Genomic DNA, 23,704 nt, shown 5'->3' with positions numbered 1-23,704 from the left:
TCAGACAAACCTTAGTATATAACTGTTCTCTATTTGTGGTCAAGTGTAAGCTAAAAACATTTTTTTTTTCAATTTGCAGTTAAAATAGTTTTTAATTTTCTGCTGTAGGACTCAACATGGTCTCCATGTTTCATTGAAGAACTGTCTCAGGGTCCATAACTGGCATTTCAGAAACAGTAGGCTCTTGTCATTCCTGTAGCATAATTCCGAACTAGGGCTCTTGTCAATTTTTCTGTCTTAACCTATCTGGTTAGTGGCCTGAATATGGCCACTAATTGAATAACCTCTTCTACCCAAGCTCCATCTTTAGAATGCCTCGGCACTGTAGAGCAGTGGTGTAGCCACAGGTGGGCCTGAGTGGAGAGAATCCCACCCATCAGTGGCGTTTGTATGATGTGGCTGGTGGGGATCCTCGAACTCCGCCAGCTCAAGACTCGTTGCATGTTTCCCTCCCCTCCCCAGCCAGTGATGCAGGTCTCTCAACCAGGGACGTAGCCAGACCTCGGCGGGAGGGGGGGTCCAGAGCCCAAGGTGTGGGGGGGCACATTTTAGCCCACTTCCCCAGCTGCTGACCCACCGCCGCCAACCCTCCCCCGCCACCGCTGCCACAAGGTACCTTTGCTGGCGGGGGTCCCCACCCCCTGCCAGCCTTAGTCTTCTTCAGTGCCGGTCTATGGTGCGTTCGCTGATCTGTGCTGTAAGTCCTGATGTCCTGCACGTTCCTTTAGTTTCACTTAACCGAACATGCAGGACGTGCTGGATGTCAGGACTCACAGCACAGATCAGCGACCGCGCCGGAGACCGGTGCTGAAGAAGACTAAGGCCAGCAAAATGTACCTTGCAGCGGTGGCGGGGGGGGGGGGGGGGGTCAAAGTTGAAGGGGGCCAGGACCAAATCTGTGGGGGCCCATGCCTCTGTGGCCCCACCTAGCTACGCCCCTGCTCTCAACCCCCCTCCCCTGCTGGTGATGCAGGTCTCTCAGCCCCCCTCCCCCCTCGGCATACCTCAGGGTTCTGTTCTTGGTCCCCTCCTCTTTTCTATCTACACTTCTTCCCTTGGTTCATTAATCTCATCCCATGGCTTTTCCTACCATCTCTATGCTGATGACTCCCAAATCTACCTTTCTACCCCTGATATCTCACCTTGCATCCAAACCAAAGTTTCAGCGTGCTTGTCTGACATTGCTGTCTGGATGTCTCAACGCCACCTGAAATTAAATATGACCAAAACCGAGCTTCTCATTTTCCCCCCCAAACCCACCTCCCCGCTCCCCCCATTTTCTATTTCTGTTGATGGCTCTCTCATTCTCCCTGTCTCCTCAGCTCGAAACCTTGGGGTCATCTTTGACTCCTCTCTCCTTCTCTGCTCATATCCAGCAGACCGCCAAGACCTGTCGTTTCTTTCTTTACAACATCCGTAAAATCCGCCCCTTTCTTTCCGAGCACTCTACCAAAACCCTCATCCACACCCTTGTCACCTCTCGTTTAGACTACTGCAATCTGCTTCTTGCTGGCCTCCCACTTAGTCACCTCTCCCCTCTCCAGTCGGTTCAAAACTCTGCTGCCCGTCTCATTTTCCGCCAGGGTCGCTTTACTCATACTACCCCTCTCCTCAAGACCCTTCACTGGCTCCCTATCCGTTTTCGCATCCTGTTCAAACTTCTTCTACTAACCTATAAATGTATTCACTCTGCTGCTCCCCAGTATCTCTCCACACTCGTCCTTCCCTATACCCCTTCCCGTGCACTCCGCTCCATGGATAAATCCTTCTTATCTGTTCCCTTCTCCACTACTGCCAACTCCAGACTTCGCGCCTTCTGTCTCGCTGCACCCTACGCCTGGAATAAACTTCCTGAGCCCCTACGTCTTGCCCCATCCTTGGCCACCTTTAAATCTAGACTGAAAGCCCACCTCTTTAACATTGCTTTTGACTCGTAACCACTTGTAACCACTCGCCTCCACCTACCCTCCTCTCTTCCTTCCCGTTCACATTAATTGATTTGATTTGCTTACTTTATTTATTTTTTGTCTATTAGATTGTAAGCTCTTTGAGCAGGGACTGTCTTTCTTCTATGTTTGTGCAGCGCTGCGTATGCCTTGTAGCGCTATAGAAATGCTAAATAGTAGTAGTAGTAGTAATATACCTTTTAAAAAGTTAATTTCTTTGCCAGCAGCGAGCAGCAACTCATACATGCGGCTGCACCAGCCCCAGAGTCTTCTCTCTGATGCAGTCCTGCCTATGGGGCCAGCGCAGGGTTTGAGAGAGGCTAGATCACCTGCAGGGGGAAGGGGGAGAGATACCAAGCGGGGTGTTCAGGCTTACCCAAAACTGGATGTCTGGCTACATTGTAGAGATAGTGCCAAAGCAGTCAGGGGATATATTCTGCAGCACTATTTTGTAAGCAAAAGGGATATTTAGAAGCACTGGCACGTCTCTAGTGGATAAGTGCTTTTGAATATTGGCCTCTATATGTTTATGTTAATCCCATCAATTTTTGGCACCAGCTTGGAGGCGCACACAGATTTTTTTTTTAAAAAGAGCTTGTTTTGTCCAGGGCTTTACACAAAGGATTATTTATTTATTTTATTTATTTACATCAATTTATATACCGTATCTTATTGCTACTGCAAAACAGAACGGTTTACAATTTATAAAATAAAAGAAACAATACAATATGTACAGAACTCCAACCATTACAGGAAAGCACAGCAAAACCACAAACTAGCTACATAAGATGAAAAACAGTATAACTCATGATTTAGTACACAGGAGAGCACCGCAAATACAAGATTAAGTACATAATATAATCTACACAGACAAACAGTACAGTTTTGATTTAAAATACATTACAGATACCCATTTATAACCTTTCTTCCATTATTCTAAATTCTGTTCTACATAATTGATAAAATAGAAGGTTTTCAAAAGTTTCCGAAAATGAAAGTAAGATTTCTCAAGTCTGATCTCTTTTGGAAGGCCATTCCAAAGAGAGGGGGACAAGTAGAAAAAAGTCGAATTCCGTGTAGATTCCCATCTAGCCCTAGCGAGAGGAGGAATCACTAACCTGTTGTCTGTTAGGGATCTAAGGGTTCGTGTGGCAGTGTAAGGAATAGTTAGATTTGACAGATAGTCAGGGTTTAGTGTATAAAAAGCCTAATGGGTCAATTAAAGCCTTAAGGGAGCAATTCCCCTTAGTCCCTCCCTTTCCCCATTTGTTTCTTCCTCAAAAAAAATAAAAAAGAGACCTTATCATTTAATTTGAGGCGCTTGGATATATACGTTTGTAAAACAGGACTGGGTATAGATATTTTGGCAGATACATATGGAAGTTGCAGATTTGCAAAGTGCTGGCATTTACATATAGTACTACTACTACTACTATTTAGCATTTCTATAGCGCTACAAGGCATACGCAGCGCTGCACAAACATAGAAGAAAGACAGTCCCTGCTCAAAGAGCTTACAATCTAATAGACAAAAAATAAATAAAGTAATCAAATCAATTAATGTGAACGGGAAGGAAGAGAGGAGGGTAGGTGGAGGCGAGTGGTTACGAGTCAAAAGCAATGTTAAAGAGGCGGGCTTTCAGTCTGGATTTAAAGGTGGCCAAGGATGGGGCAAGACGTAGGGGCTCAGGAAGTTTATTCCAGGCGTAGGGTGCAGCGAGACAGAAGGCGCGAAGTCTGGAGTTGGCAGTAGTGGAGAAGGGAACAGATAAGAAGGATTTATCCATGGAGCGGAGTGCACGGGAAGGGGTGTAGGGAAGGACAAGTGTGGAGAGATACTGGGGAGCAGCAGAGTGAATACATTTATAGGTTAGTAGAAGAAGTTTGAACAGGATGCGAAAACGGATAGGGAGCCAGTGTAGGGTCTTGAGGAGAGGGGTAGTATGAGTAAAGCGACCATGGCGGAAGATGAGACGGGCAGCAGAGTTTTGAACCGACTGGAGAGGGGAGAGGTGACTAAGTGGGAGGCCAGCAAGAAGCAGATTGCAGTAGTCTAAACGAGAGGTGACAAGGGTGTGGATGAGGGTTTTGGTAGAGTGCTCGGAAAGAAAGGGGCGGATTTTATGGATGTTGTAAAGAAAGAAACGACAGGTCTTGGCGGTCTGCTGGATATGAGCAGAGAAGGAGAGAGAAGAGTCAAAGATGACCCCAAGGTTTCGAGCTGAGGAGACAGGGAGAATGAGAGAGCCATCAACAGAAATAGAAAACGGGGGGAGCGGGGAGGTTGGTTTGGGGGGGAAAATGAGAAGCTCGGTTTTGGTCATATTTAATTTCAGGTGGCGTTGAGACATCCAGGCAGCAATGTCAGACAAGCACGCTGAAACTTTGGTTTGGATGCAAGGTGAGATATCAGGGGTAGAAAGGTAGATTTGGGAGTCATCAGCATAGAGATGGTAGGAAAAGCCATGGGATGAGATTAATGAACCAAGGGAAGAAGTGTAGATAGAAAAGAGGAGGGGACCAAGAACAGAGCCCTGAGGTACGCCGACAGGCAGAGGGATAGAAGTAGAAGAGGATCCACCAGAGTGAACACTAAAGGTGCGGAGGGAGAGGTAGGAAGAGAACCAGGAAAGGACAGAGCCCTGGAATCCAAGTGAGGACAGGGTATCGAGAAGTATGCTGTGATCGACAGTGTCAAAAGCAGCGGAAAGATCAAGAAGAATGAGGATGGAATATTGACCTCTGGATTTAGCCAGTAATAGGTCATTGGAGACTTTAGTAAGCGCAGTTTCGGTTGAGTGGAGAGGGCGAAAACCAGATTGTAATGGGTCAAGAATAGCATGTGAGGAGAGAAAATCAAGGCAGCGGCGGTGAACAGCACGCTCAAGTAATTTGGAGAGAAAAGGAAGGAGAGAGATGGGTCGGTAATTAGAGGGACAAGTAGGGTCAAGTGAAGGCTTCTTAAGGAGAGGTGTGACCACAGCATGTTTAAAGGCAGCAGGGACAGTCGCAGTGGAAAGTGAGAGGTTGAGAATGTGACAGATAAAAGGAATAAGAGTAGGAGAGATGGCATTAAGAAGGTGGGTGGGAATGGGATCAGAGGAACAGGTGGTACATTTTGAGGAAGAAAGGAGAAGTGTAGTTTCCTCAATAGTAACTTCAGGAAAGGAGGAAAGGGAATGAGGGGAAGGAGAGAGAGGGGAACGGACTAATGGAGGGAGAGCTGGTGAGGTAGAGAAAGCAAGGTTTATCTTTTGAACCTTGTTGTGAAGGAATTCAGCAAGGGTCTGAGGAGATAATGAAGGGGGAGTTGGGGGAGGGGGCACCTTGAGGAGAGAGTTCAATGTGGTGAAGAGAAGTCGAGGATTAGAGCCAAGAGAGTTGGTCAGTTGGATATAATAATCCTGTTTGGCACGTAAAAGAGCAGATTGGAAGGAGGTCAGCATGAACTTAAAGTGTAAGAAATCAGCAAGGGCCCGAGATTTCCGCCAGAGGCGTTCGGCGGAGCGGGTACAGGAACGTAGGTAGCGGATATTAGAAGTCAGCCAAGGTTGGGGTTTTGTACGCCTTACAGGGCGGGTCATCAAAGGTGCAAGAGTGTCTAAGGCAGAGGATAGAGTATTGTTGTAAGAAGAAACAGCCTCGTTGACAGACGTGGATGGTGCCACAGTATAGAGGAGGTTTGAAACATGGGAGGATAGAGATGAAGGGTCAATATCGTGAAGATTCCTAGATAAATTAGATAGGATAGGACGGGACTGGGAGGGAGGAGATTTAAGTGTGAAAGTTATAAGATGGTGATCAGAGGAGGGATGATCAGAGGCAAGGAAACTAGAAGGTGAACAGTTGGAGGAGAAGATGAGATCAAGACAGTGACCATTTTGATGAGTGGGGGAGGTGGAGCATAGTTGGAGATTAAAGGACGACGTTAAAGCGAGTAACTTGGAAATATAAGAGTTGGAAGGATCATTAGCAGGAATATTAAAGTCACCAAGGATGAGAGAGGGGGAGGAAAGATCATGGAAGAAGGCAAAATGGTTTTGATGCTGCTCTTTTTGTACAACTGCAAATGTGTAAAATGGCTGCTCCCGCTGTATGTGATAGCAGAGCCTCCTGTAAAATATCACCAGGACCGAGCCCATCCCAACCTAGTTGTTTAAACTCTGATCTCAATATTCTATGTGAAATTGAACTTTATATGTATTTTCATTTTTAGTTATTACAGGATTTTTCTGATTTAAAAAAATGGCCAACAATGGCTGAAAATGGATTTTTCTCCATCTTCAATAGAGAGGATTTGCTCAGCTGTTTTCAGTGGTAGCCTTGCGTTTTGAGCTCCGTCTCAACTTGCACAATATAATCTTTATATTCTGTAATGTTTTCATCACAATAAAGTGAGGATTTGTTCCAAGCTTTATTGCTTTTCTTTTTTTACCTGGTATCATCTTCCAATTGCTTTGGGCTTCCAGCTTCATTATATAACCCAACTGGAGTAAGGATTAGAGCACCATCAGCAGTCTTTACTCCTGGCTATTCCCTTACCTCCCATGTAGCCTAGCTGTCAAAGCCACAGTCCTTGGTCAGAGACACTGTTGTTTGATGGTTAGGGTCCTCACTCCCTGGAGGAGATTTAGTTTGTAAGAAGTGGATGTTTTTCATTAGAAATGAGTACCTCCTGGCGGTCAAGATGGCGACAGAAGCGGAAGTGAGGCAACCCAGCTCCTGAGACTCGAAAACGCTTTGGCGCGAGGAAAGCTCTTCCCAATTTCAATATGGGGAAGAGAAAGGGAAAAACGACGGTACCTTCCTCCGTGGCTCCGCCGTCTACTCCCGCCACCCGCCAGATGACCTTGGAGAGTTTTCGAGTGGGTGCTCTTGGAGAACGAATGCCCATTTTAATAGCCTCGACCTCTCGGGGGGCAGAGCGCAGCATAGAAGGAGTGACGTTGAGTCCTCCTTCCCTAACTGCTCCTCCGCGACCCGGAGGCGATTCTCTGCCTGTGGGGTCACGTTTGCTGGAGGCTTTGGACTTACCCAGACCTGCGACATTCGTTGAGGGAGGACCTATGGCCACTTCTACCCCAGGAAAAGAATTACCACCGCAGGAATCAGGCAGGTCACTGCTTCCATTTCTCGGGAGATTGCAACCGTGACTGTCGGAGGTTTAACGAGACCAGCAGTGGTAACTATGAATACGCTTTGGGATGCCATTCAGGCTGTGAATAGTACTTTACTTTTGATGAACAATACAGTAACAAGTGAAATATCAGACCTGAAACGGTCTAATCAAACTTTGCGCGAACAGTCTCAAGAGCAGCAAACTAAAATAATGAAAATAGGAGGAGAGGTTGAAAAGCTACAGAATATTACCTCAGTTTTAATTAAAGAGAGAGAAATTCAAGAGAGAAAATTGGAATTCCTTGATAATAATGGGCGTAGAAACAATTTGAGATTTTTGAACTTTCCGAAGTCGCCTATGATAAATGCAAGAGATATGCTTAAGAAATATTTTACTGAGGTATTGGAGATTCCAGTGGAAGGGTTTCCCCCTATCACGAGATCCCAATATATAACTGGTATATCCACTCAATCAAAAGAACAACCTCAAACTGTTTCATCCCCTGAACTGAACTTGACTGAATTCTTGGAGAACTCTCTCGAATTGATTTCTGAAAGAACCACATTATTGGTAACTTTTGCCCTTGAGTTTGATCGAAATAATATTCTTCGGTCATATTTCTGACATATTAATGACTCCTTCTTGGGACACAAGATTCAAGTGTTTCCAGATCTAGCTCAGATCACACAAAAAAAGAGAAAATAATTTCTTTTGTACAAACCTAGGGTTCTGAAACTAGGCGGTACATTCATATTGAAATTTCCTTGTAAATGTTTTATTTCTCTTGATTTGGTGAATTATATTTTCTTCAGTCCCAAGAAGTTGTTAGTCTTTATCGAATCAAAGGAAAAGGCTATTCCTACCACGGGGGTACTCCCTTAGAAAATTATGCTGAGTATTGGCTGTGCACATTCGTTATTCCCTTCCGCTATGTAATTGATTTTTTTTCTTTTTCTTTTTTCCTTCTGTATAAATTCTTAGTATCTTGACCAATAATTGTGGACAAAAGAAAAAAAAAATTTTCCTTTAATTATACTAGTTAGTATAATCCTATATAATAAAACTCACCCTCAACGTTCTGAGGACACTGACGTCACTGTCAGGTCCTCAGGGCACTTCCTGCCGGTTCGAAGCCTTTGTGGTGGTGAGGCCACCGAAAACACAGTGTTAGGGCCCTGCCCTCGCGTCAAACGTGATGACGTCAAGGGCGGAGCAACGTCAGCGAATTAAAGGTGGTGAGCCCAGGTCAGCAACAATGGCGGAGGAACGCAGATGGGGTGAGTAGGGAGGGAGGTGGGGGAGGTCCGGAAGGAAACCGTGCTAGCGCCCGTTTCATTGCCGCAAGAAACGGGCATGTTTTACTAGTGTTTAATATTGTGTAAGTGACATGTTTCTGGTATTTCATTACATTTATGTTAGTTGATGTAAATGTTAAATCTATAAATAAAATAATAATAAAAAAAAGAAATGAGTACCGGTACATACACAACCTTTAATGTTCACCTCATGTATTTTGTTGACAGATTATGCCTTTGCTGGACAAACTGAGTGAAGAATCAGAATGCAGTCCCATTGTTCGCAGCTGTTTAGATGCTATAGTGGTCATGTATTTTTCAGTGGACTCTAAGAACCCCTTAAAAAGAGTGATGTCAAGGTACAGTTTCAAGCCAAACTGGTTGATTGCTTTTACCTTTTACTATTGCATCAGTTACTCTTGTAGCATATAGTTACTCAACTACAATAAATGGGAAACCTTTTTCAGTTTGAGTATTAAGTGTTTTTCTGCAAGTTGCACGTAGTTCTAGGGATTTGTTGTATGGGGGTGAGAGAAGTTGGGGCTCAAGCTGTTGTCTGTTTGTTGCATTCCATGTGTTCTCATTTTAGACACACTTCCTGCTAACATAAGAATAGCCATACTGGGTCAGATCAATGGTCCATGTAGCCCAGTATCCTGTTTCCAAACAGCGGCCAATCCAGATCACGAGTACCTGGCAGAAACCCAATTAGTAGCAACGTTTCAGAATCCCAAAGAGTAGCAACATTCCATGTTACCAATCTCAGGGCAAACACTGGCTTTCCAATGTCTGTTTCAATAGCGGACTATGGACTTTTCCTCCAGGAACTTGTCCAAACCTTTTTTAAATCCAGATACGCTAACCGCTGTTACTACATCCTCCGGCAAAGAGTTCCACAGCTTAACTATTTGTTGAGTGAAAAAGTATTTCCTCCTATTTGTTTTGAAACTATTTCTGTGTAAGTTCATTGAGTGTCCCCTAGTCTTTGTACTTTTGGATTTTTTTGTTGAAACCGTAAAAAAAAAAAAAAATCAATTCACTTCTACTCATTCTACACCACTCAGGATTTTGTAAACCTCAATCATATCTCCCCTCAACTATCTCTTTTCCAAACTGAAGAGCCCTAACCTCGTTAGCCTTTTCTCATTTGAGAGGAGTTCCATCTCCATTATCATTTTGGTTGCTCTTCTTTGAACTTTTTCTAATTCGGCTATATCTTTTTTTTTTTTTTTGAGATATGTCGACTAGAACTGAACACACCATGGAACGATACAGAGGCATTATGTTATTCTTGGTCTTATTTACCATCCATTTCCTAATAATTCCTAGCATCCTGTTTGCTTTTTTGGCTGCCGCTGTACACTGGGCAGAAGATTTCAGCGTGTATTCTACACCATCATCTAGATCTTTTTCTTGGGTGCTGACTCCTCTAAGGTGAACCCTAGCATCAGGTAACTATTATTTGGATTATTGTTTCCAATGTGTATCACTTTGCATTTGTCCACATTAAATTTCTTCTGCCATTTAGTTGCCTGGTCCTCCAAAAGTTTTCACAGTCTGCATGTGTTTTAATGACCTTTAACAGTTTTGTGTCATCTGCAAATTTAATTGCTTCACTTGTCATTCCGATTTCCAGGTCATTTATAAATATGTTAAATAGCATTGGTCTCAGTACAGATCCCTGCAACAGTCCACTATTCACCCTCCTCCTCTGTTTTCTGTCCAATAATCAATTATTCCTAATCCACAACAGAACATTACCTCCTATCCCACGACTCTTGGAGTTTCTCATGAGGAACTTTGGCAAAAGCTTTCTGAAAATCTAGATACACTACATCAACTGGCTTACCTTTATCAACATTATTTGTTTCAGTTTGGTTATATTATTGATACAATCCTCATTGAAACAGAAAATTAGGCAGATAAAGGGCCATATGGTCTATCCAGTCTGCCCATCCATGCATTCTATTCTCCCTGTCACTACTTTAGAGATCCTATGTCTCTACCCGCCCCGGAAGCAGGTTAGCTGGGAGGGGCGGAGTCCATACCAAGGAGTATAAAAGATAGGGCTAGGCTGAGGATAGGGAGGCCCAGGGAAGGAAGAACTGAAGTCCCAGTCTATGCTACGTATAGCAGCTGTGACTGGAATGAGGTAAGCCAACCTTGTGCTTTTAAGACTGGCAAGCTTTGCTGAGATCTGGCTGGAGCTAGATCTGTACCTCTGAAGGAAAATAAGAAATATAGGCTGTGTTTGGTGCGTGGCAAGCCCAGCAGTCACAAACTGTGTTGTCTTGCCACTAGAGGCCTGCTTAATAACTGTTTTCTTGAACCGCAGAGTTTTACCCACACTATGTCTCGGGCCCTGTGAAGGAACAGGCCCAGGAGTCCTGTAAATAGATACTTATTTTGTGCTCATCCCTTTTGTCTGGTTGTGTTATTTCACCGTCCCACTCCCAACCCTTGCTTGGGGTCTCGCATATGGATTAATGAGACAAATCCAACATGGATTTAGTCAAGAGAAATATTGCCTCGCCAATCTACTACATTTCTTTGAAGGGGTGAATACATTTGTAGAGGTGAGCTAGTCATTATTGTTATCTGGATTTTTGAAAGACATTTGACAAAGTACCTCATGAAAGACTCCTGAGGAGGGACAGGAGGTAAGTAATATCCTATTGTGGATTAAAAACTGGTAAAAAGATAGAAAACAGAGAGTAGGATTAAATGGTCAGTATTCTCAAGGGTAGTTAGTGGGGTTCCCCCAGGGGTCTGTGCTGGGACCGCTTCTTTTTAACATATGTATAAATGATCTAGAGATGGGAATAACTAGTGTTAATTAAATTTGCTGATGACACAAAGTTATTCTAAGTTGTTAAATTGCAAGAGGATTGTGAAAAATTGCAAGAGACTGGACTTCCAAATGACAGATGACATTTAATGTGAACAAATGCAAAATGATGCATGTGGGAAAGTAGAGCCCAAAATATAGCTACCTGATGCAACCCTCTGCTCAGTGTGCAGCGGTGGCTAAGAAAGCAAATAGAATGTTAGGAATTATTAGGAAAGGAATGGAAAACAAAAATGAGGATGTTATAATGCCTTTGTATTGCTCCGTGGTGCAACTTCACCTTGAATATTGTGTGCAATTCTGGGCACCACATCTCAAAAAAGATATAGCTGAATTAGAAAGGTACAGTGAAGGGTGCCAAGAAAGATAAAAGAGGATGGGATGACTTCCCTATAAGGAAGGCTAAAGTGGCGAGGGCTCTTCAGCTTGGGGAAGAGACGGCTGAGGGGAGATATGATAGAGGTCTATAAAATACCGAGAGGAGTAGAACAGGTAGAGGTAAATCTCTTGTTTACCTTTCCAAAAATACTAGGACTAGGGGGCAAGCAATGAAGAGAAAATATTTCTTCACTCAACATGTAATTATGCTGTTGGAATTGGAATTTGTTGCCAGAGAATGTGGTAAAAGCAGTTAGCTTAGCAGAGTTTTAAAAAGTTTGGATAATTTCCTAAAAGAAAAGTCCAGATAGACTTGGGAAAATCCACTGCTTTTTTCCTAGGATAAGCAGCATAAATTATGTTTTATTGTTCTGAGATCTTGCCAAGTACTTGTGACCTGGATTGACCACTGTTGGAAACAGGATATTTGGCTTGATGGATCTTCAGTCCGTCCCAGTATGGCAAAGCTTATGTTCTTTTATTCAAATTTGACATTTGAAAAATCATGCTAAGTGTCTTAAGAGATGTTTGTGAAAAAGAGTGAGTGAAAATGCAGCTCCATTTCACACACACATAGAAAAAAGCACTTCTGGAAAATGTAGTTGTTTTTTGCAACCTTAGGAACCAAAAAAAAAAACTTTAAGTGCCTAATTTTATGTGACAGTGGCAGACCTTAAAGGGGCCTCGTAACCTGAATTGGATGTCTCATGAGGGCTTTGTTCTCTGGTGGCCAATGGCCTTTGCAACCCCATCCTTAAGAAAAAGGATCACCCACTGCCTGTGAAGGGGTAATTCACAGATGCGATAACTGAGCCCCTATACTGCCTCAGACCCCGACTCATTCTAGGAGTCCAGGGGATGTTGGTAGCAAAAACAGTTCCCACTTGTGCTATCCCTGATATCTGCCAGTGTTAAAATGCTTTCATTAATATTGCTAGAATTCAGGCTGCAAATAAGGCTATACTCTCTGTTTTCATAAATTTTTGTTTGAGGGCACGTTTGTTAAGATGTGGCAGTGACCTCCCCCACTCATGAAAAGCACCCCAACCCCCCTGATGACAACCTGAAATTCCTATGACAACACACACACACGCATGCACCCCCCCCCCCCCCCCCCCACCAACAGCTTTCAATCCCTCCAGCATCAGCGTTACACAATGTTGCAGATAAAGGATGGTAAGTGGGCAGATAGGACTGCAAAATAAGCAGTCTATCTTTGACTGTTTACTACTGAATATTTGCCAGCATCTGCATAACTTCTGGATATCGACCTGCAACTGATCTTCCCTCCTTCCTGAATCCCTCACCTTGGAAAAGGCCCTTTTTGCCATCTCCCAAGCCCCAGCAGCCCCACGCCTCCAGGCCTACTGTGCCAGGCCAGATGGTTTAGTGATCGCCAGGGCTGGAGCTAATCCCACTCGCTTTTGATACTTGTAGCTCCATATTAAAAGTGCTTCAGCCTCTAGCAATAGGCTTGCATCAGCCATTCTTAATACAGAGCTGCTAGGGGTAGAAATGAGGGGGGTTTGCTACTTCCCTGATGACTACTAGGCTGCCAGGCCTACTATGATAGGCCCAGGGTTAGGGGACCTGTTGGGACTTGGGGGTGCCAGAGGACCCTTTTGTGGGGTTTGGGAGACAGGCATTTAGGTGGCTTTCTGGTTTTGGTGGGAGAGAGAGTGGGGAATGAACTTGGTGGGGTGAGGGATGGGGGAATGAAGAATCCCCTTATGCAGGTCTCAGCTCCGATATTCAACTAGGACCCACATAAAAGTCCCCTTGGCCAGTACATGTCTGAAAAGAGCCAGATATTCAATGCTGGTACCTGGACATGACTTGGTATTGAATATTTGGGGCTAATGTAGCTGGTGGTGGTCAGCATTTAAAATAATAATTAAAAAAAACAGCAAAAAACCGCTGACTGCCACCGACTGAATATTGACAGGAGCATTTATATAACTTTTTCTCATTCTATCTTAATGTGGTGTTCTTGCTTATTTCTCCATCACAAGCATGCCTGGTTTTGTGTTCTGTTTCTTTTGTTTCCATTCTAGTTCACTGAATGCCCTTCCAGACCAGTTTAAAGCAGAAGCAGTATACAGTTTTACCAGACACCTTAGAAAAGAACTTGGGAACACAGATGCACATCTGTTTAGAAAAGTGATTGATAATCTTACATCCTGTATGGACAATTTCAGCATAGGTATTTCATTTTTGTATTATAACCACAGCTAAAATCTGCACTGCATTTTTGCATTTGGATATTCACTCCCCCCACCGCCCTTTTTATAAAGCCATGCTGCCAGTGCAGTAATGTTCTGTGTTGGCATTGCCGCACGGCTTTGTAAAAGGGGGGGGGGGGGGGGTCAGTATGGTATAGGGCACCATTTTTATTTAGCTGTATACCGGCCAATTATTTGATGGATAGAGAAATCTTGAAACAGATGAGTGCTTTAAAGTTCCGCATAGATGGTTTTACCTGAATTGGGCTATAATAGTTTTCTTGAATTTTTTTCCTGCCAAGGAAATTCTTCATTGAATATAGATTCTATGAATGCAGTGTAATAATCCTACTTTTCAAGTGCTTTTTTTGTTGCTACATATATTTTACTTATTTATTTATTATATTTGTTTCCCACACTTTCCCACTAAAACCAGGCTCAATGCGGCTTACATAGTAATAGGTAACACAGAATTTTGTTATTTAAAGTAGGAAATTAAGTATAACATAATAGAAGGATGGGTGGGTAGGTAGGTAGAGACAGGTGATAGAGAGAGGAGGGTAAGGTGGGGAGATAGAGTCTGGGTCAATGTCAAGTTGCACTTGTGCGACACAAAATCTGTTTAGAATGGGTTCAATGTCTTTAGCAGCTGCCATATTTTGATGTATATAATGCATGCGTTATACGCATTTTTAGAAACTGCGCCTACCTCTTGCGCGGTATATGTGTGAGCGTACTAAGCCAGTGTATTTTTACTAAGATGTGCTAATTGCAAAATTAGCATGTCTGTTTTTAAGGCCTTTGCTTTTTCTTTTTAGTTTTTTTTTTTTTTTGCAGGTTTCGTGCATTAATACCTGCAAAAATCGAAAAACAAAAGTCCTTAAAAACAGTTGTGTTCATTTTGTAGTTAGCATGCTTTGGAAAAATAAACTGGTATAGTGTGCATTGTATGCGTGTTTGCATTATAGAAATTAATTTTTACATAAACATGCAATTTGCGCATGTTTTATATATAAAAATACGATAAATCATACTAAATAATTGATACACAGTACTTGAATTATATATAATTTCCTTTTTCTTTTTTACAGGTACGACTTGTGTAACAGATGTCTTCATAGAAGGTGAGTTCCTACTGGAGATGAGGTGTGGTAGCCGTGTTAGTCACTTTTAAAGGTAATCAATAGAAATCAAACAAAATAAAACATGGAAAAGAAAATAAGATGATACCTTTTTTATTGGACATAACTTAATACATTTCTTGATTAGCTTTCGAAGGTTGCCCTTCTTCCTCAGATCGGAAATAAGCAAATGTGCTAGCTGACAGTGTATATAAGTGAAAACATTCAAGCATTACTATGACAGTAAAATAGATACCATTGGAGATTCTACATGGAATGTTGCTACTATTGGAGATTCTACATGGAATGTTGCTACTCCACTAGCAACATTCCATGTAGAAGGCTGCGCAGGCTTCTGTTTCTGTGAGTCTGACGTCCTGCACGTTCGTGCAGGACGTCAGACTCACAGAAGCAGAAGCCTGCGCGGCCACATTGGTGATCTACAAGGGCTGACTTCTACATGGAATGTTGCTAGTGGAATAGCAACATTCCATGTAGAATCTATAGAAATCAAACAAAATAAAACATGGAAAAGAAAATAAGATACCACCTTTTTTTATTGGACATAACTTAATGCATTTCTTGATTAGCTTTTGAAGGTTGTCCTTCGTCAGATTTTTATTTTTTTTTATTTTAGTTACATTTGTACCCCGCGCTTTCCCACTCATGGCAGGCTCAATGCGGCTTACATGGGGCAATGGAGGGTTAAGTGACTTGCCCAGAGTCATAAGGAGCTGCCTGTGCCTGAAGTGGGAATCGAACTCAGTTCCTCAGGACCAAAGTCCACCACACTAACCACTAGGCCACTCCTCCACTGTTGCTACTATTTGAGATTCTACATGGAATGTTGCTATTCCACTAGCAACATTCCATGTAGAAGTCGGCCCTTGCAGATCACCAATGTGGCCGCGCAGGCTTCTGCTTTTGTGAGTCTGATGTCCTGCACGTACGTGCAGGATGTCAGACTCACAGAAGCAGAAGCCTGCGCAGCCTTCTACATGGAATGTTGTTAGTGGAATAGCAACATTCCATGTAGAATCTCCAATAGTAGCAACATTCCATGTAGAATCTCCAATAGTATCTATTTTATTTTTGTTACATTTGTACCCTGCGCTTTCCCACTCATGGCAGGCTCAATGCGGCTTACATGGGGCAATGGAGGGTTAAGTGACTTGCCCAGAGTCACAAGGAGCTGCCTGTGCCTGCAGTGGGAATTGAACTCAGTTCCTCAGTTCCCCAGGACCAAAGTCCACCACCCTAACCACTAGGCCAATCCTCCATCTACCAGCATTTGCTTATTTCCGATCTGACGAAGAAGGGCAACCTTCGAAAGCTAATCAAGGAATGCATTAAGTTATGACCAATAAAAAAGGTGGTATCTTATTTTCTTTTCCATGTTTTATTTTGTTTCTATTGATTACCTACTGGAGATATACACTGTGAACGCTTGGAATGCCCTCCCGCGGGAGGTGGTGGAGATGAAAACGGTAACGGAATTCAAACATGCGTGGGACAGGCATAAAGGAATCCTGTGCAGAAGGAATGGATCCACAGAAGCTTAGCTGAAATTGGGTGGCGGAGGGAAGAGGGGTTGGTGGTTGAGAGGCTAGGTTGGGGGAGGGCAGACTTATACGGGGTCTGTGCCAGAGCCGGTGATGGGAGGCGGGACTAGTGGTTGGGAGGCGGGAAATACTGCTGGACAGACTTATACGGTCTGTGCCCTGAAAAAGACAGGTACAAATCAAGGTAAGGTATACACATATGAGTTTATCGTGGGCAGACTAGATGGACCGTGCAGGTCTTTTTCTGCTGTCATCTACTATGTTACTATGTTACTGCTATAATCTAGACATATATGCTGACAGGGAATTTGATGGGCAGTTGACAACTGCAAAGCCCTTTCCAGTCTGACTGTTCTTATCATAACACTTCAGCCCATGCGTTTGGTCTCCATATTTACTAGTTTCTCTGTGAACATGTTGAATTCCATTGTTTTGTCTACTTGCATCACCCTCTTTGAGAGGAGGTTTTTATCCATTTAGCATCCTTTCTGTCACATGCGGTGTAGGATTTGATCCTTAATATGTATTCCTCCCAACTTCACTTTATGACCCCATATCCAAGACATCCTTTCATCTGTATTAATGCTTGTCATTAGTGCATTATTTATTATCTTTCTGAAGTATTTCAGTGCCAGTATCGAGGACATGAAATGAGATTGAAGGGGGGCAGACTCAAGAAAAATGTCAGGAAGTATTTTTTCACGGAGAGAGTAGTGGATGCTTGGAATGCCCTCCCGCGGGAGGTGGTGGAAATGAAAACGGTAACGGAATTCAAACATGCGTGGGATAAGCATAAAGGAATCCTGTGCAGAAGGAATGGATCCTCAGGAGCTTAGTCGAGATCGGGTGGCAGAGCCGATGGTGGGAGGCAGGGCTGGTGGTTGGGAGGCAGGGATAGTGCAGGGTAGACTTATACGGTTTGTGCCAGAGCCGGTGGTGGGAGATGGGACTGGTGGTTGGGAGGCAGGGATAGTGCTGGGCTGACTTATACGGTCTGTGCCAGAGCTGGTGGTTGGGAGGCGGGGATAGTGCTGGGCAGACTTATACAGTCTGTGCCCTGAAGAGCACAGGTACAAATCAAGGTCAGGTATACACAAAAAGTAGCACATATGAGTAAACTTGTTGGGCAGACTGGATGGACCGTGCAGGTCTTTTTCTGCCGTCATCTACTGTGTTTACTATAGGGCTCATTTTCAAAGCACTTAGACTTACAAAGTTCCATAGGATAAAATGTAACTTTGTAAGTCTAAGTGCTTTGAAAATATGCCTCTATGTTTACCTTCTCTCCTCCGAGATTTATATATTTTAAATTCTTATATGTTTATACCAGAGCTACCCCAGTTTGGTAGCTTCTCTGTTGAAAGACAAATGTGCAGTTTGTCTTTCAACAGAGCATCTTATTTAACCTGGTCATACTTGATGGCATTCTTAGAAATCAGAAAATCTAAACGTTAGTTTGCTAAAAGCTCATGGTTGAGATAGTCTGCAAAAGGCCCCTCAAATTTCTTATTGCCAAAAAATGTCAAGCCTCAAAGCTCTCACAGCAAATTGTGACATACGCTGAGAAGGGCCACTCACACCTCCAAATGGAGTCCCAATGTTACCATCGGCCTTTAAATCAATAATCCAGCGAAAAGAGAACAGTATCAAAAAAACTCCACTAACTGAATAAAAATACTGTCCCCAAAAAACCTGGAACAGAGCCTAAACATTTGCAGTCTGTGTCAGTCAAAAGCGAAAAATCAAAAACAATTCCAAAAAGTACAAAGTTACTGGTGTTTCCTCATATGGCAATAGAAACAAGAAAAGAACGAACACAGTACTTATCTTCACAAGAAGAGAAGATCATCCAAATGTATTCTTAGGTATCTTTAAATCCACCGGCAGATGGAGGCTTCAAATGAATAGACATTCACACCAACTTTTCTTGTTCAATAATCCAAATCACCAACTTAAACTGAACCCCAACAAGGGCCTCAGCGAAACTGCATGCAAATCTCTCATGAATATTCATTGTATTAACATCAACTGAGTACGTCTTCTCTCCTAATTACATTCAATATACCGTAAAATAGTAACTGTTTATCATCTCAAAATTCATTTTATTCAAAACACTTTTTAGAACAAATACAATTTCTCACAATCTTTAACCATGCATTTGATAAAGGGGATGGCACAACTTCCCTATGAGGACAGGCTAAAGTGACTAGGGCTCTTCAGCTTGGAGAAAAGACGGCTGAGGGGAGACACGACAGAGGTCTATAAAATAATGAGTGGTGTGGAACAGGTAGACATGAATCTCTTGTTTACCCTTTTCAAAAATACTAGGACTGGGGGGCGTGCAATGAAGCTACAAAGTGGTAAATTTAAAACAAATCAGAGAAATATTTCTTTACTCAACATGTAATTAAGCTCTGGAATTCGTTGCCAGATAATGTAGTAAAAGTGGTTAGCTTAGCGGGGTTTTAAAACGTTTTGGATAGCTTCCTAAAAGAAAAGTCCATAAGCCATTATTAAATGGACTTGGGGGAATATCCACTGCTTATTTCTAGGATAAGCAACATAAATTATATTGTACTGTTTTGGGATCTTGCCAGGTACTTGTAACCTGGATTGGCCATTGTTGGAAACAGGAAGCTGGGCTTGATGGACCTTTGGTCTGTCCCAGTATTGCAGCACTTATGTAGTATGTTGACCAGCTGCCGTCAGCACATCAGAGTAAGGAGGAAGAGAGCACCACTGCATAAACTCTAAAGGAGCTCAACTAAAAATCCTCCGAGTCCATCCCAGGCAGCAGACAGTAGGCCATAAAAAATCCCCAAATCAGATTTGTCCCAGATTAAGCCAAACAGCGGACAAAAGAAGATATAGAGCAGTCATCATCATGCCTTAGATTTCTGGGTCGGCAGCTGCCTGTCAGAGAGCTGTGGTTGCAAATACCCACCACCCTGGGAAACCTAATGCCATTTCGGCCTCTAAGGCCCTTTGTCCTACCCAACTAGCAGATTCAACCACTGGCTGGGTATCACCAGCTGGAAGCAGCTCCTGAGCATCAACTGTGGAGCATATACTGTGCAATTTACCATCTTTATAAAACACTAAAGCAAATGGATGTTGCCACCTGTAATGTATCCCAGTGTCATGTAAATGTTGGGTCAAAGGACGCAGTTCACCTCTACATTTTGGGATAATAGTAGATAAATCCTGATAAATATCCGTTCTACAGGTATCCCATTCATAGTGCAGATTAGCTCTCACTTTGTCTAGCACAGCCCCCTTGAGTTTGTAATCCTTAATACAAGCTGTGATGTCCTTGGGCACATTGAATTGCCATGAACCCAACGCTCTGTGTGCTCTCTTTAAGCCAGTGGTCTCTGTCAACTGAATCTGCATTTACAGATATGGCCACCACATATTGCACCACCTTTTCACAGTCCATATATTTCGGGGACTCAGGCAGCCTATGCAGTTAGAGATTAGAACATCGACTGTTGTTCTGCAAGTCCTCCATTTTATCTAGAAGGTATTTAGTTCCCTGTTTAGAGTCTGTCAGCTGTTTGTCCAAGCCTACATCGGTCTGCTCCTCCAGGCCCACCTCCGTGTCAGTGACGCACTTTCCCAAGTCTGTGATTTCCTGTTGCACATTGTTCCCAAGGCTCAGAGCTCTGAGCGCACAGCACAAAGGTCGGATTTAATTTGTTGCAGCCAAATGCAGACATTCTGCATTGGATCTGCAGACTCCTTAGCGGATTCCATGGGACGGGGGACCGAGGCCTCAGCTGAAACAGTCGGCGCATTCTCACTGTGTGCTCCACCCTTTTCCCTGCGGTCTAGGCCCAGAGCCGGTTCATGTTGCTGGTAGTCGAAGTCTTGCAGGTTGACCACCCGAGGATGCAAAATACTCATCACAAAAGCTCTGCTGTGATCTGTAAGACTGCAAGATGAAATTGGCACAATGTAGAACTGGGATGGAGACGAAGGCTGCTAATTCCATTCCTCAACCTTCACTTCCCTAACTGTAAAGGTCTAAAATACAAACTAACGCATGTGTCAACCTTTTCCTACTTGAGCACACAATTCTGGAACGCGCTGCCGCGCAACTTAAAAACGATCTATGAACTAACTGACTTCCACAAACAACTGAAGACCCATCTCTTTAACAAGGTGATCAACAAATGTGAACTTCTCCACATATATCCAATATTGTCCTATAATATTTGCTTGTTATACTAACCTCATTCTTTTTCATTATCATGCTACCCAAGATCCTTCCATAATACTAAATGTCTATTTTATTATATATCTCCACTATTCATGATGTATTGTAAGCCACATTGAGCCTGCAAAGAGGTGGTAAAATGTGGGATACTAATGCAATAAATAAATAAATAATTTTAATTTGATGGTGAACAACCCCTTGCTCAAACAGCCATCTCAAGCGATGATTTCACTCTCCTTTTGTTTTCTCTTAGCGGTCTTTTAATGTAAGTTTCAGATTAAAAAAAGCTTGTATTAGCCCTTTTCTGTCTTTCTTGTGGTCCTTTTTTGTTTTTTTATTTGTGCCCTCCTTGTTTAAGTTTTTATTGTAAAGTGCCAATAGGAGCATGCATTGAATTTAAATGTTGTCCGCTTGTTCATCTTTTCTTATCTGCTACATCACGTATATATCAACGTATAAATAGATAATCAGGTCTTAGAAATCAATTTATTCTGAGCTTTTCCTCTGCAAAAAATTTAAAATATAAATGATTGTTTGGTTTGCATTAACTTTTTTTCCTATCAGGCTATAAAGTCTTGGAATACATTACCTTCTCAGATTTGAATCAAATTGTATGATCTTTCATTGAGAGTTAAAAACATCTTTATTTTTGAAGTATTTTAAAGGATAATCTCATTGAGAACTGTAATTATTCCCATAAATGACTGGTTCAAATCTTTTGTTAACCCACACTGAACCAAAACTTGGTAGTTTCGGTTAGAAGTGCCTATATAGCATTGGTATAATAAGTTGGTAAATTAACTAAAACTGAACTTTAATAATTGTATTTGTTCTTCACAGTTCTTCAGTTCCTGCAGAAGTCAATACATACATTTCAAGACCAAAATAGGTAAATCTTCTAAATACATTAATTCTGTTCTGAGATAAAATGTAGTCGGACCTCCTGGACATGCACGTTCAGCTTTGTGCTTTCTGCGGTCTGTGCACAGTGTATCCTTCCTCTGTTTCTACTTCTATCTGATGCCATGGATCAGAACATTATCTCTGTAGAGTCAGACTCCCTTCAAGGGCTATGCTTAGGCTAATGGAAACAGAAACCATGAGGAAAGGGGGCAATATGATGCTTAGACATGAAGAAAGTGTTTCTAATAGCCAGGTGGATGGTAATCTGAACTCCACTGATCATCCCATAACATATAAGTACATAAGTAATGCCACACTGGGAAAAGACCAAGGGTCCATCGAGCCCAGCATCCTGTCCACGACAGCGGCCAATCCAGGCCAAGGGCACCTGGCAAGCTTCCCAAACGTACAAACATTCTATACATGTTATTCCTGGAATTGTGGATTTTTCCCAAGTCCATTTAGTAGCGGTTTATGAGCTAGTCCTTTAGGAAACCGTCTAACCCCTTTTTAAACTCTGTCAAGCTAACCGCCTTCACCACGTTCTCCGGCAATGAATTCCAGAGTTTAATTATGCGTTGGGTGAAGAAACATTTTCTCCGATATGTTTTAAATTTACTAAACTGTAGTTTCATCGCATGCCCCCTAGTCCTAGTATTTTTGGAAAGCGTGAACAGACGCTTCACATCCACCTGTTCCACTCCACTCATTATTTTATATACCTCTATCATGTCTCCCCTCAGCCGTCTCTTCTCCAAGCTGAAAAGCCCTAGCCTCCTTAGTCTTTCTTCCCTGCTACCATTTTAGTTTAATGTAAGAGCTGAAAAGGGGTCGTACAAAGTCAAATTCCTCAAATTCAGGTATGCTGACTTTGTTGAAATGGAGGCTACCCTTAAGGAAGTGTTAGCAGGGTGAGAAGTTCTTTGAAAAGTAGAACAGTAGTAGGCTAAACTGAAAAGGAGCTTTAGTAAGGACAACTAGTCTTGTTAGTGGCTTGCATGTCTCATTTCCTATTTCTCCGACCTGTGTAGAATGGGGCTGTTTATTCCCCTGTTTCCTCTTCTTGCTTGTAGGCCAGTTTAGTTCAGCTGAAATGTTGGGAAGCATTTTGAAAGCTGCTCTGCCATTCATTCACCCTCCGTTGTCCCATGTAAGCCGCATTGAGCCTGCCATGAGTGGGAAAGCGCGGGGTACAAATGTAACAAAAATAATTAGTACCTTTGGTCAGGGCCGGTCTTAGCAAGTGCGGGGTCCTATGCAGACCAATTTGGTGGGGCCCCATCATAGCCCCGCCTAACCTAGCCCCGCCCCCACCCTAGCTCCACCCCATTGATAAGATTATTCCATTTTTAGAACATTTTTTTATTTACGAAATTTAAAATAAAGACAAATGAAGCTAAACTTGTACAAAAAAAACTGATTGAAATAATAAGCACAATGCTATCATGAAACCTCCCCTCCCCAGAAATTATTCAGTTCAAGTCCACTACAATTAGTAGTGGGCCCAAGCCGGGGGTGGATGCCGCGCCGGTGGTGGCGGGAGCGGAGTGGCCGAGCCGCGGGAATGGGGATCATCTCAGGCGACTAAGGCGAGCAGCGGTGGAGGTCGGAGCGGAGGCACGAGCGAGGCAGAGTTGAGGCGCTGCGTGGGGCCCCCTTAGGCGCGGGGCCCTATGCGGTCGCCTTGGTCGCCTCTGCCTAAGACCGGCCCTGCCTGTGGTTTGCTATTAATCATAGTTCTATACTGGATCAGATTATATTGTTGGATGGGTCATGTCTTTCAGTGGATAAGAAGTCCAGGGTCTTGGGGGGTTATTTTGGACATCTTTAATGATGGAACCTCAGATTAATGGTGTACTGGAAAAATCTATGTTGAAATTGAAGCAATTACATTGAATTCAATCTTTATTTTTTCCTTAACATTTCAGAGTTTTGGTTCAGGCTGTTATTTGCTCATCTCTGGACTACTGTAATTCACTATAGGTATTTCATAGAAATTATTGAAGAAGCTAAGAGGTTTGATTCACAACGTAGCTGCTAGGCTGATTTGTAGGAAAAGTAGATGTGATCATGCGACCCTGTTATTTGCTGG

General features: G+C 42.9%; 1 protein-coding gene across 1 annotated transcript in view; it reads left to right on the top strand.

Moving 5' to 3' along the window:
* THADA (THADA armadillo repeat containing) overlaps nt 1-23,704 on the top strand; it is a 649,870-nt gene that overhangs the window by 21,595 nt on the left and 604,571 nt on the right. The window contains 4 exon segments of the mRNA XM_030195792.1: nt 8,588-8,718; nt 13,640-13,788; nt 14,899-14,931; nt 21,550-21,598. Of these exon segments, the coding sequence (XP_030051652.1) occupies nt 8,588-8,718; nt 13,640-13,788; nt 14,899-14,931; nt 21,550-21,598 (362 nt within the window).

Source organism: Microcaecilia unicolor, chromosome 3 (assembly GCF_901765095.1).
Source record: "Microcaecilia unicolor chromosome 3, aMicUni1.1, whole genome shotgun sequence".
In the NCBI taxonomy this organism is placed as follows: Eukaryota; Metazoa; Chordata; class Amphibia; order Gymnophiona; family Siphonopidae; genus Microcaecilia; species Microcaecilia unicolor.
The sequence above is the reverse complement of the archived record's forward strand: the minus strand, read 5'-3'. Positions and strand labels throughout refer to the sequence as shown.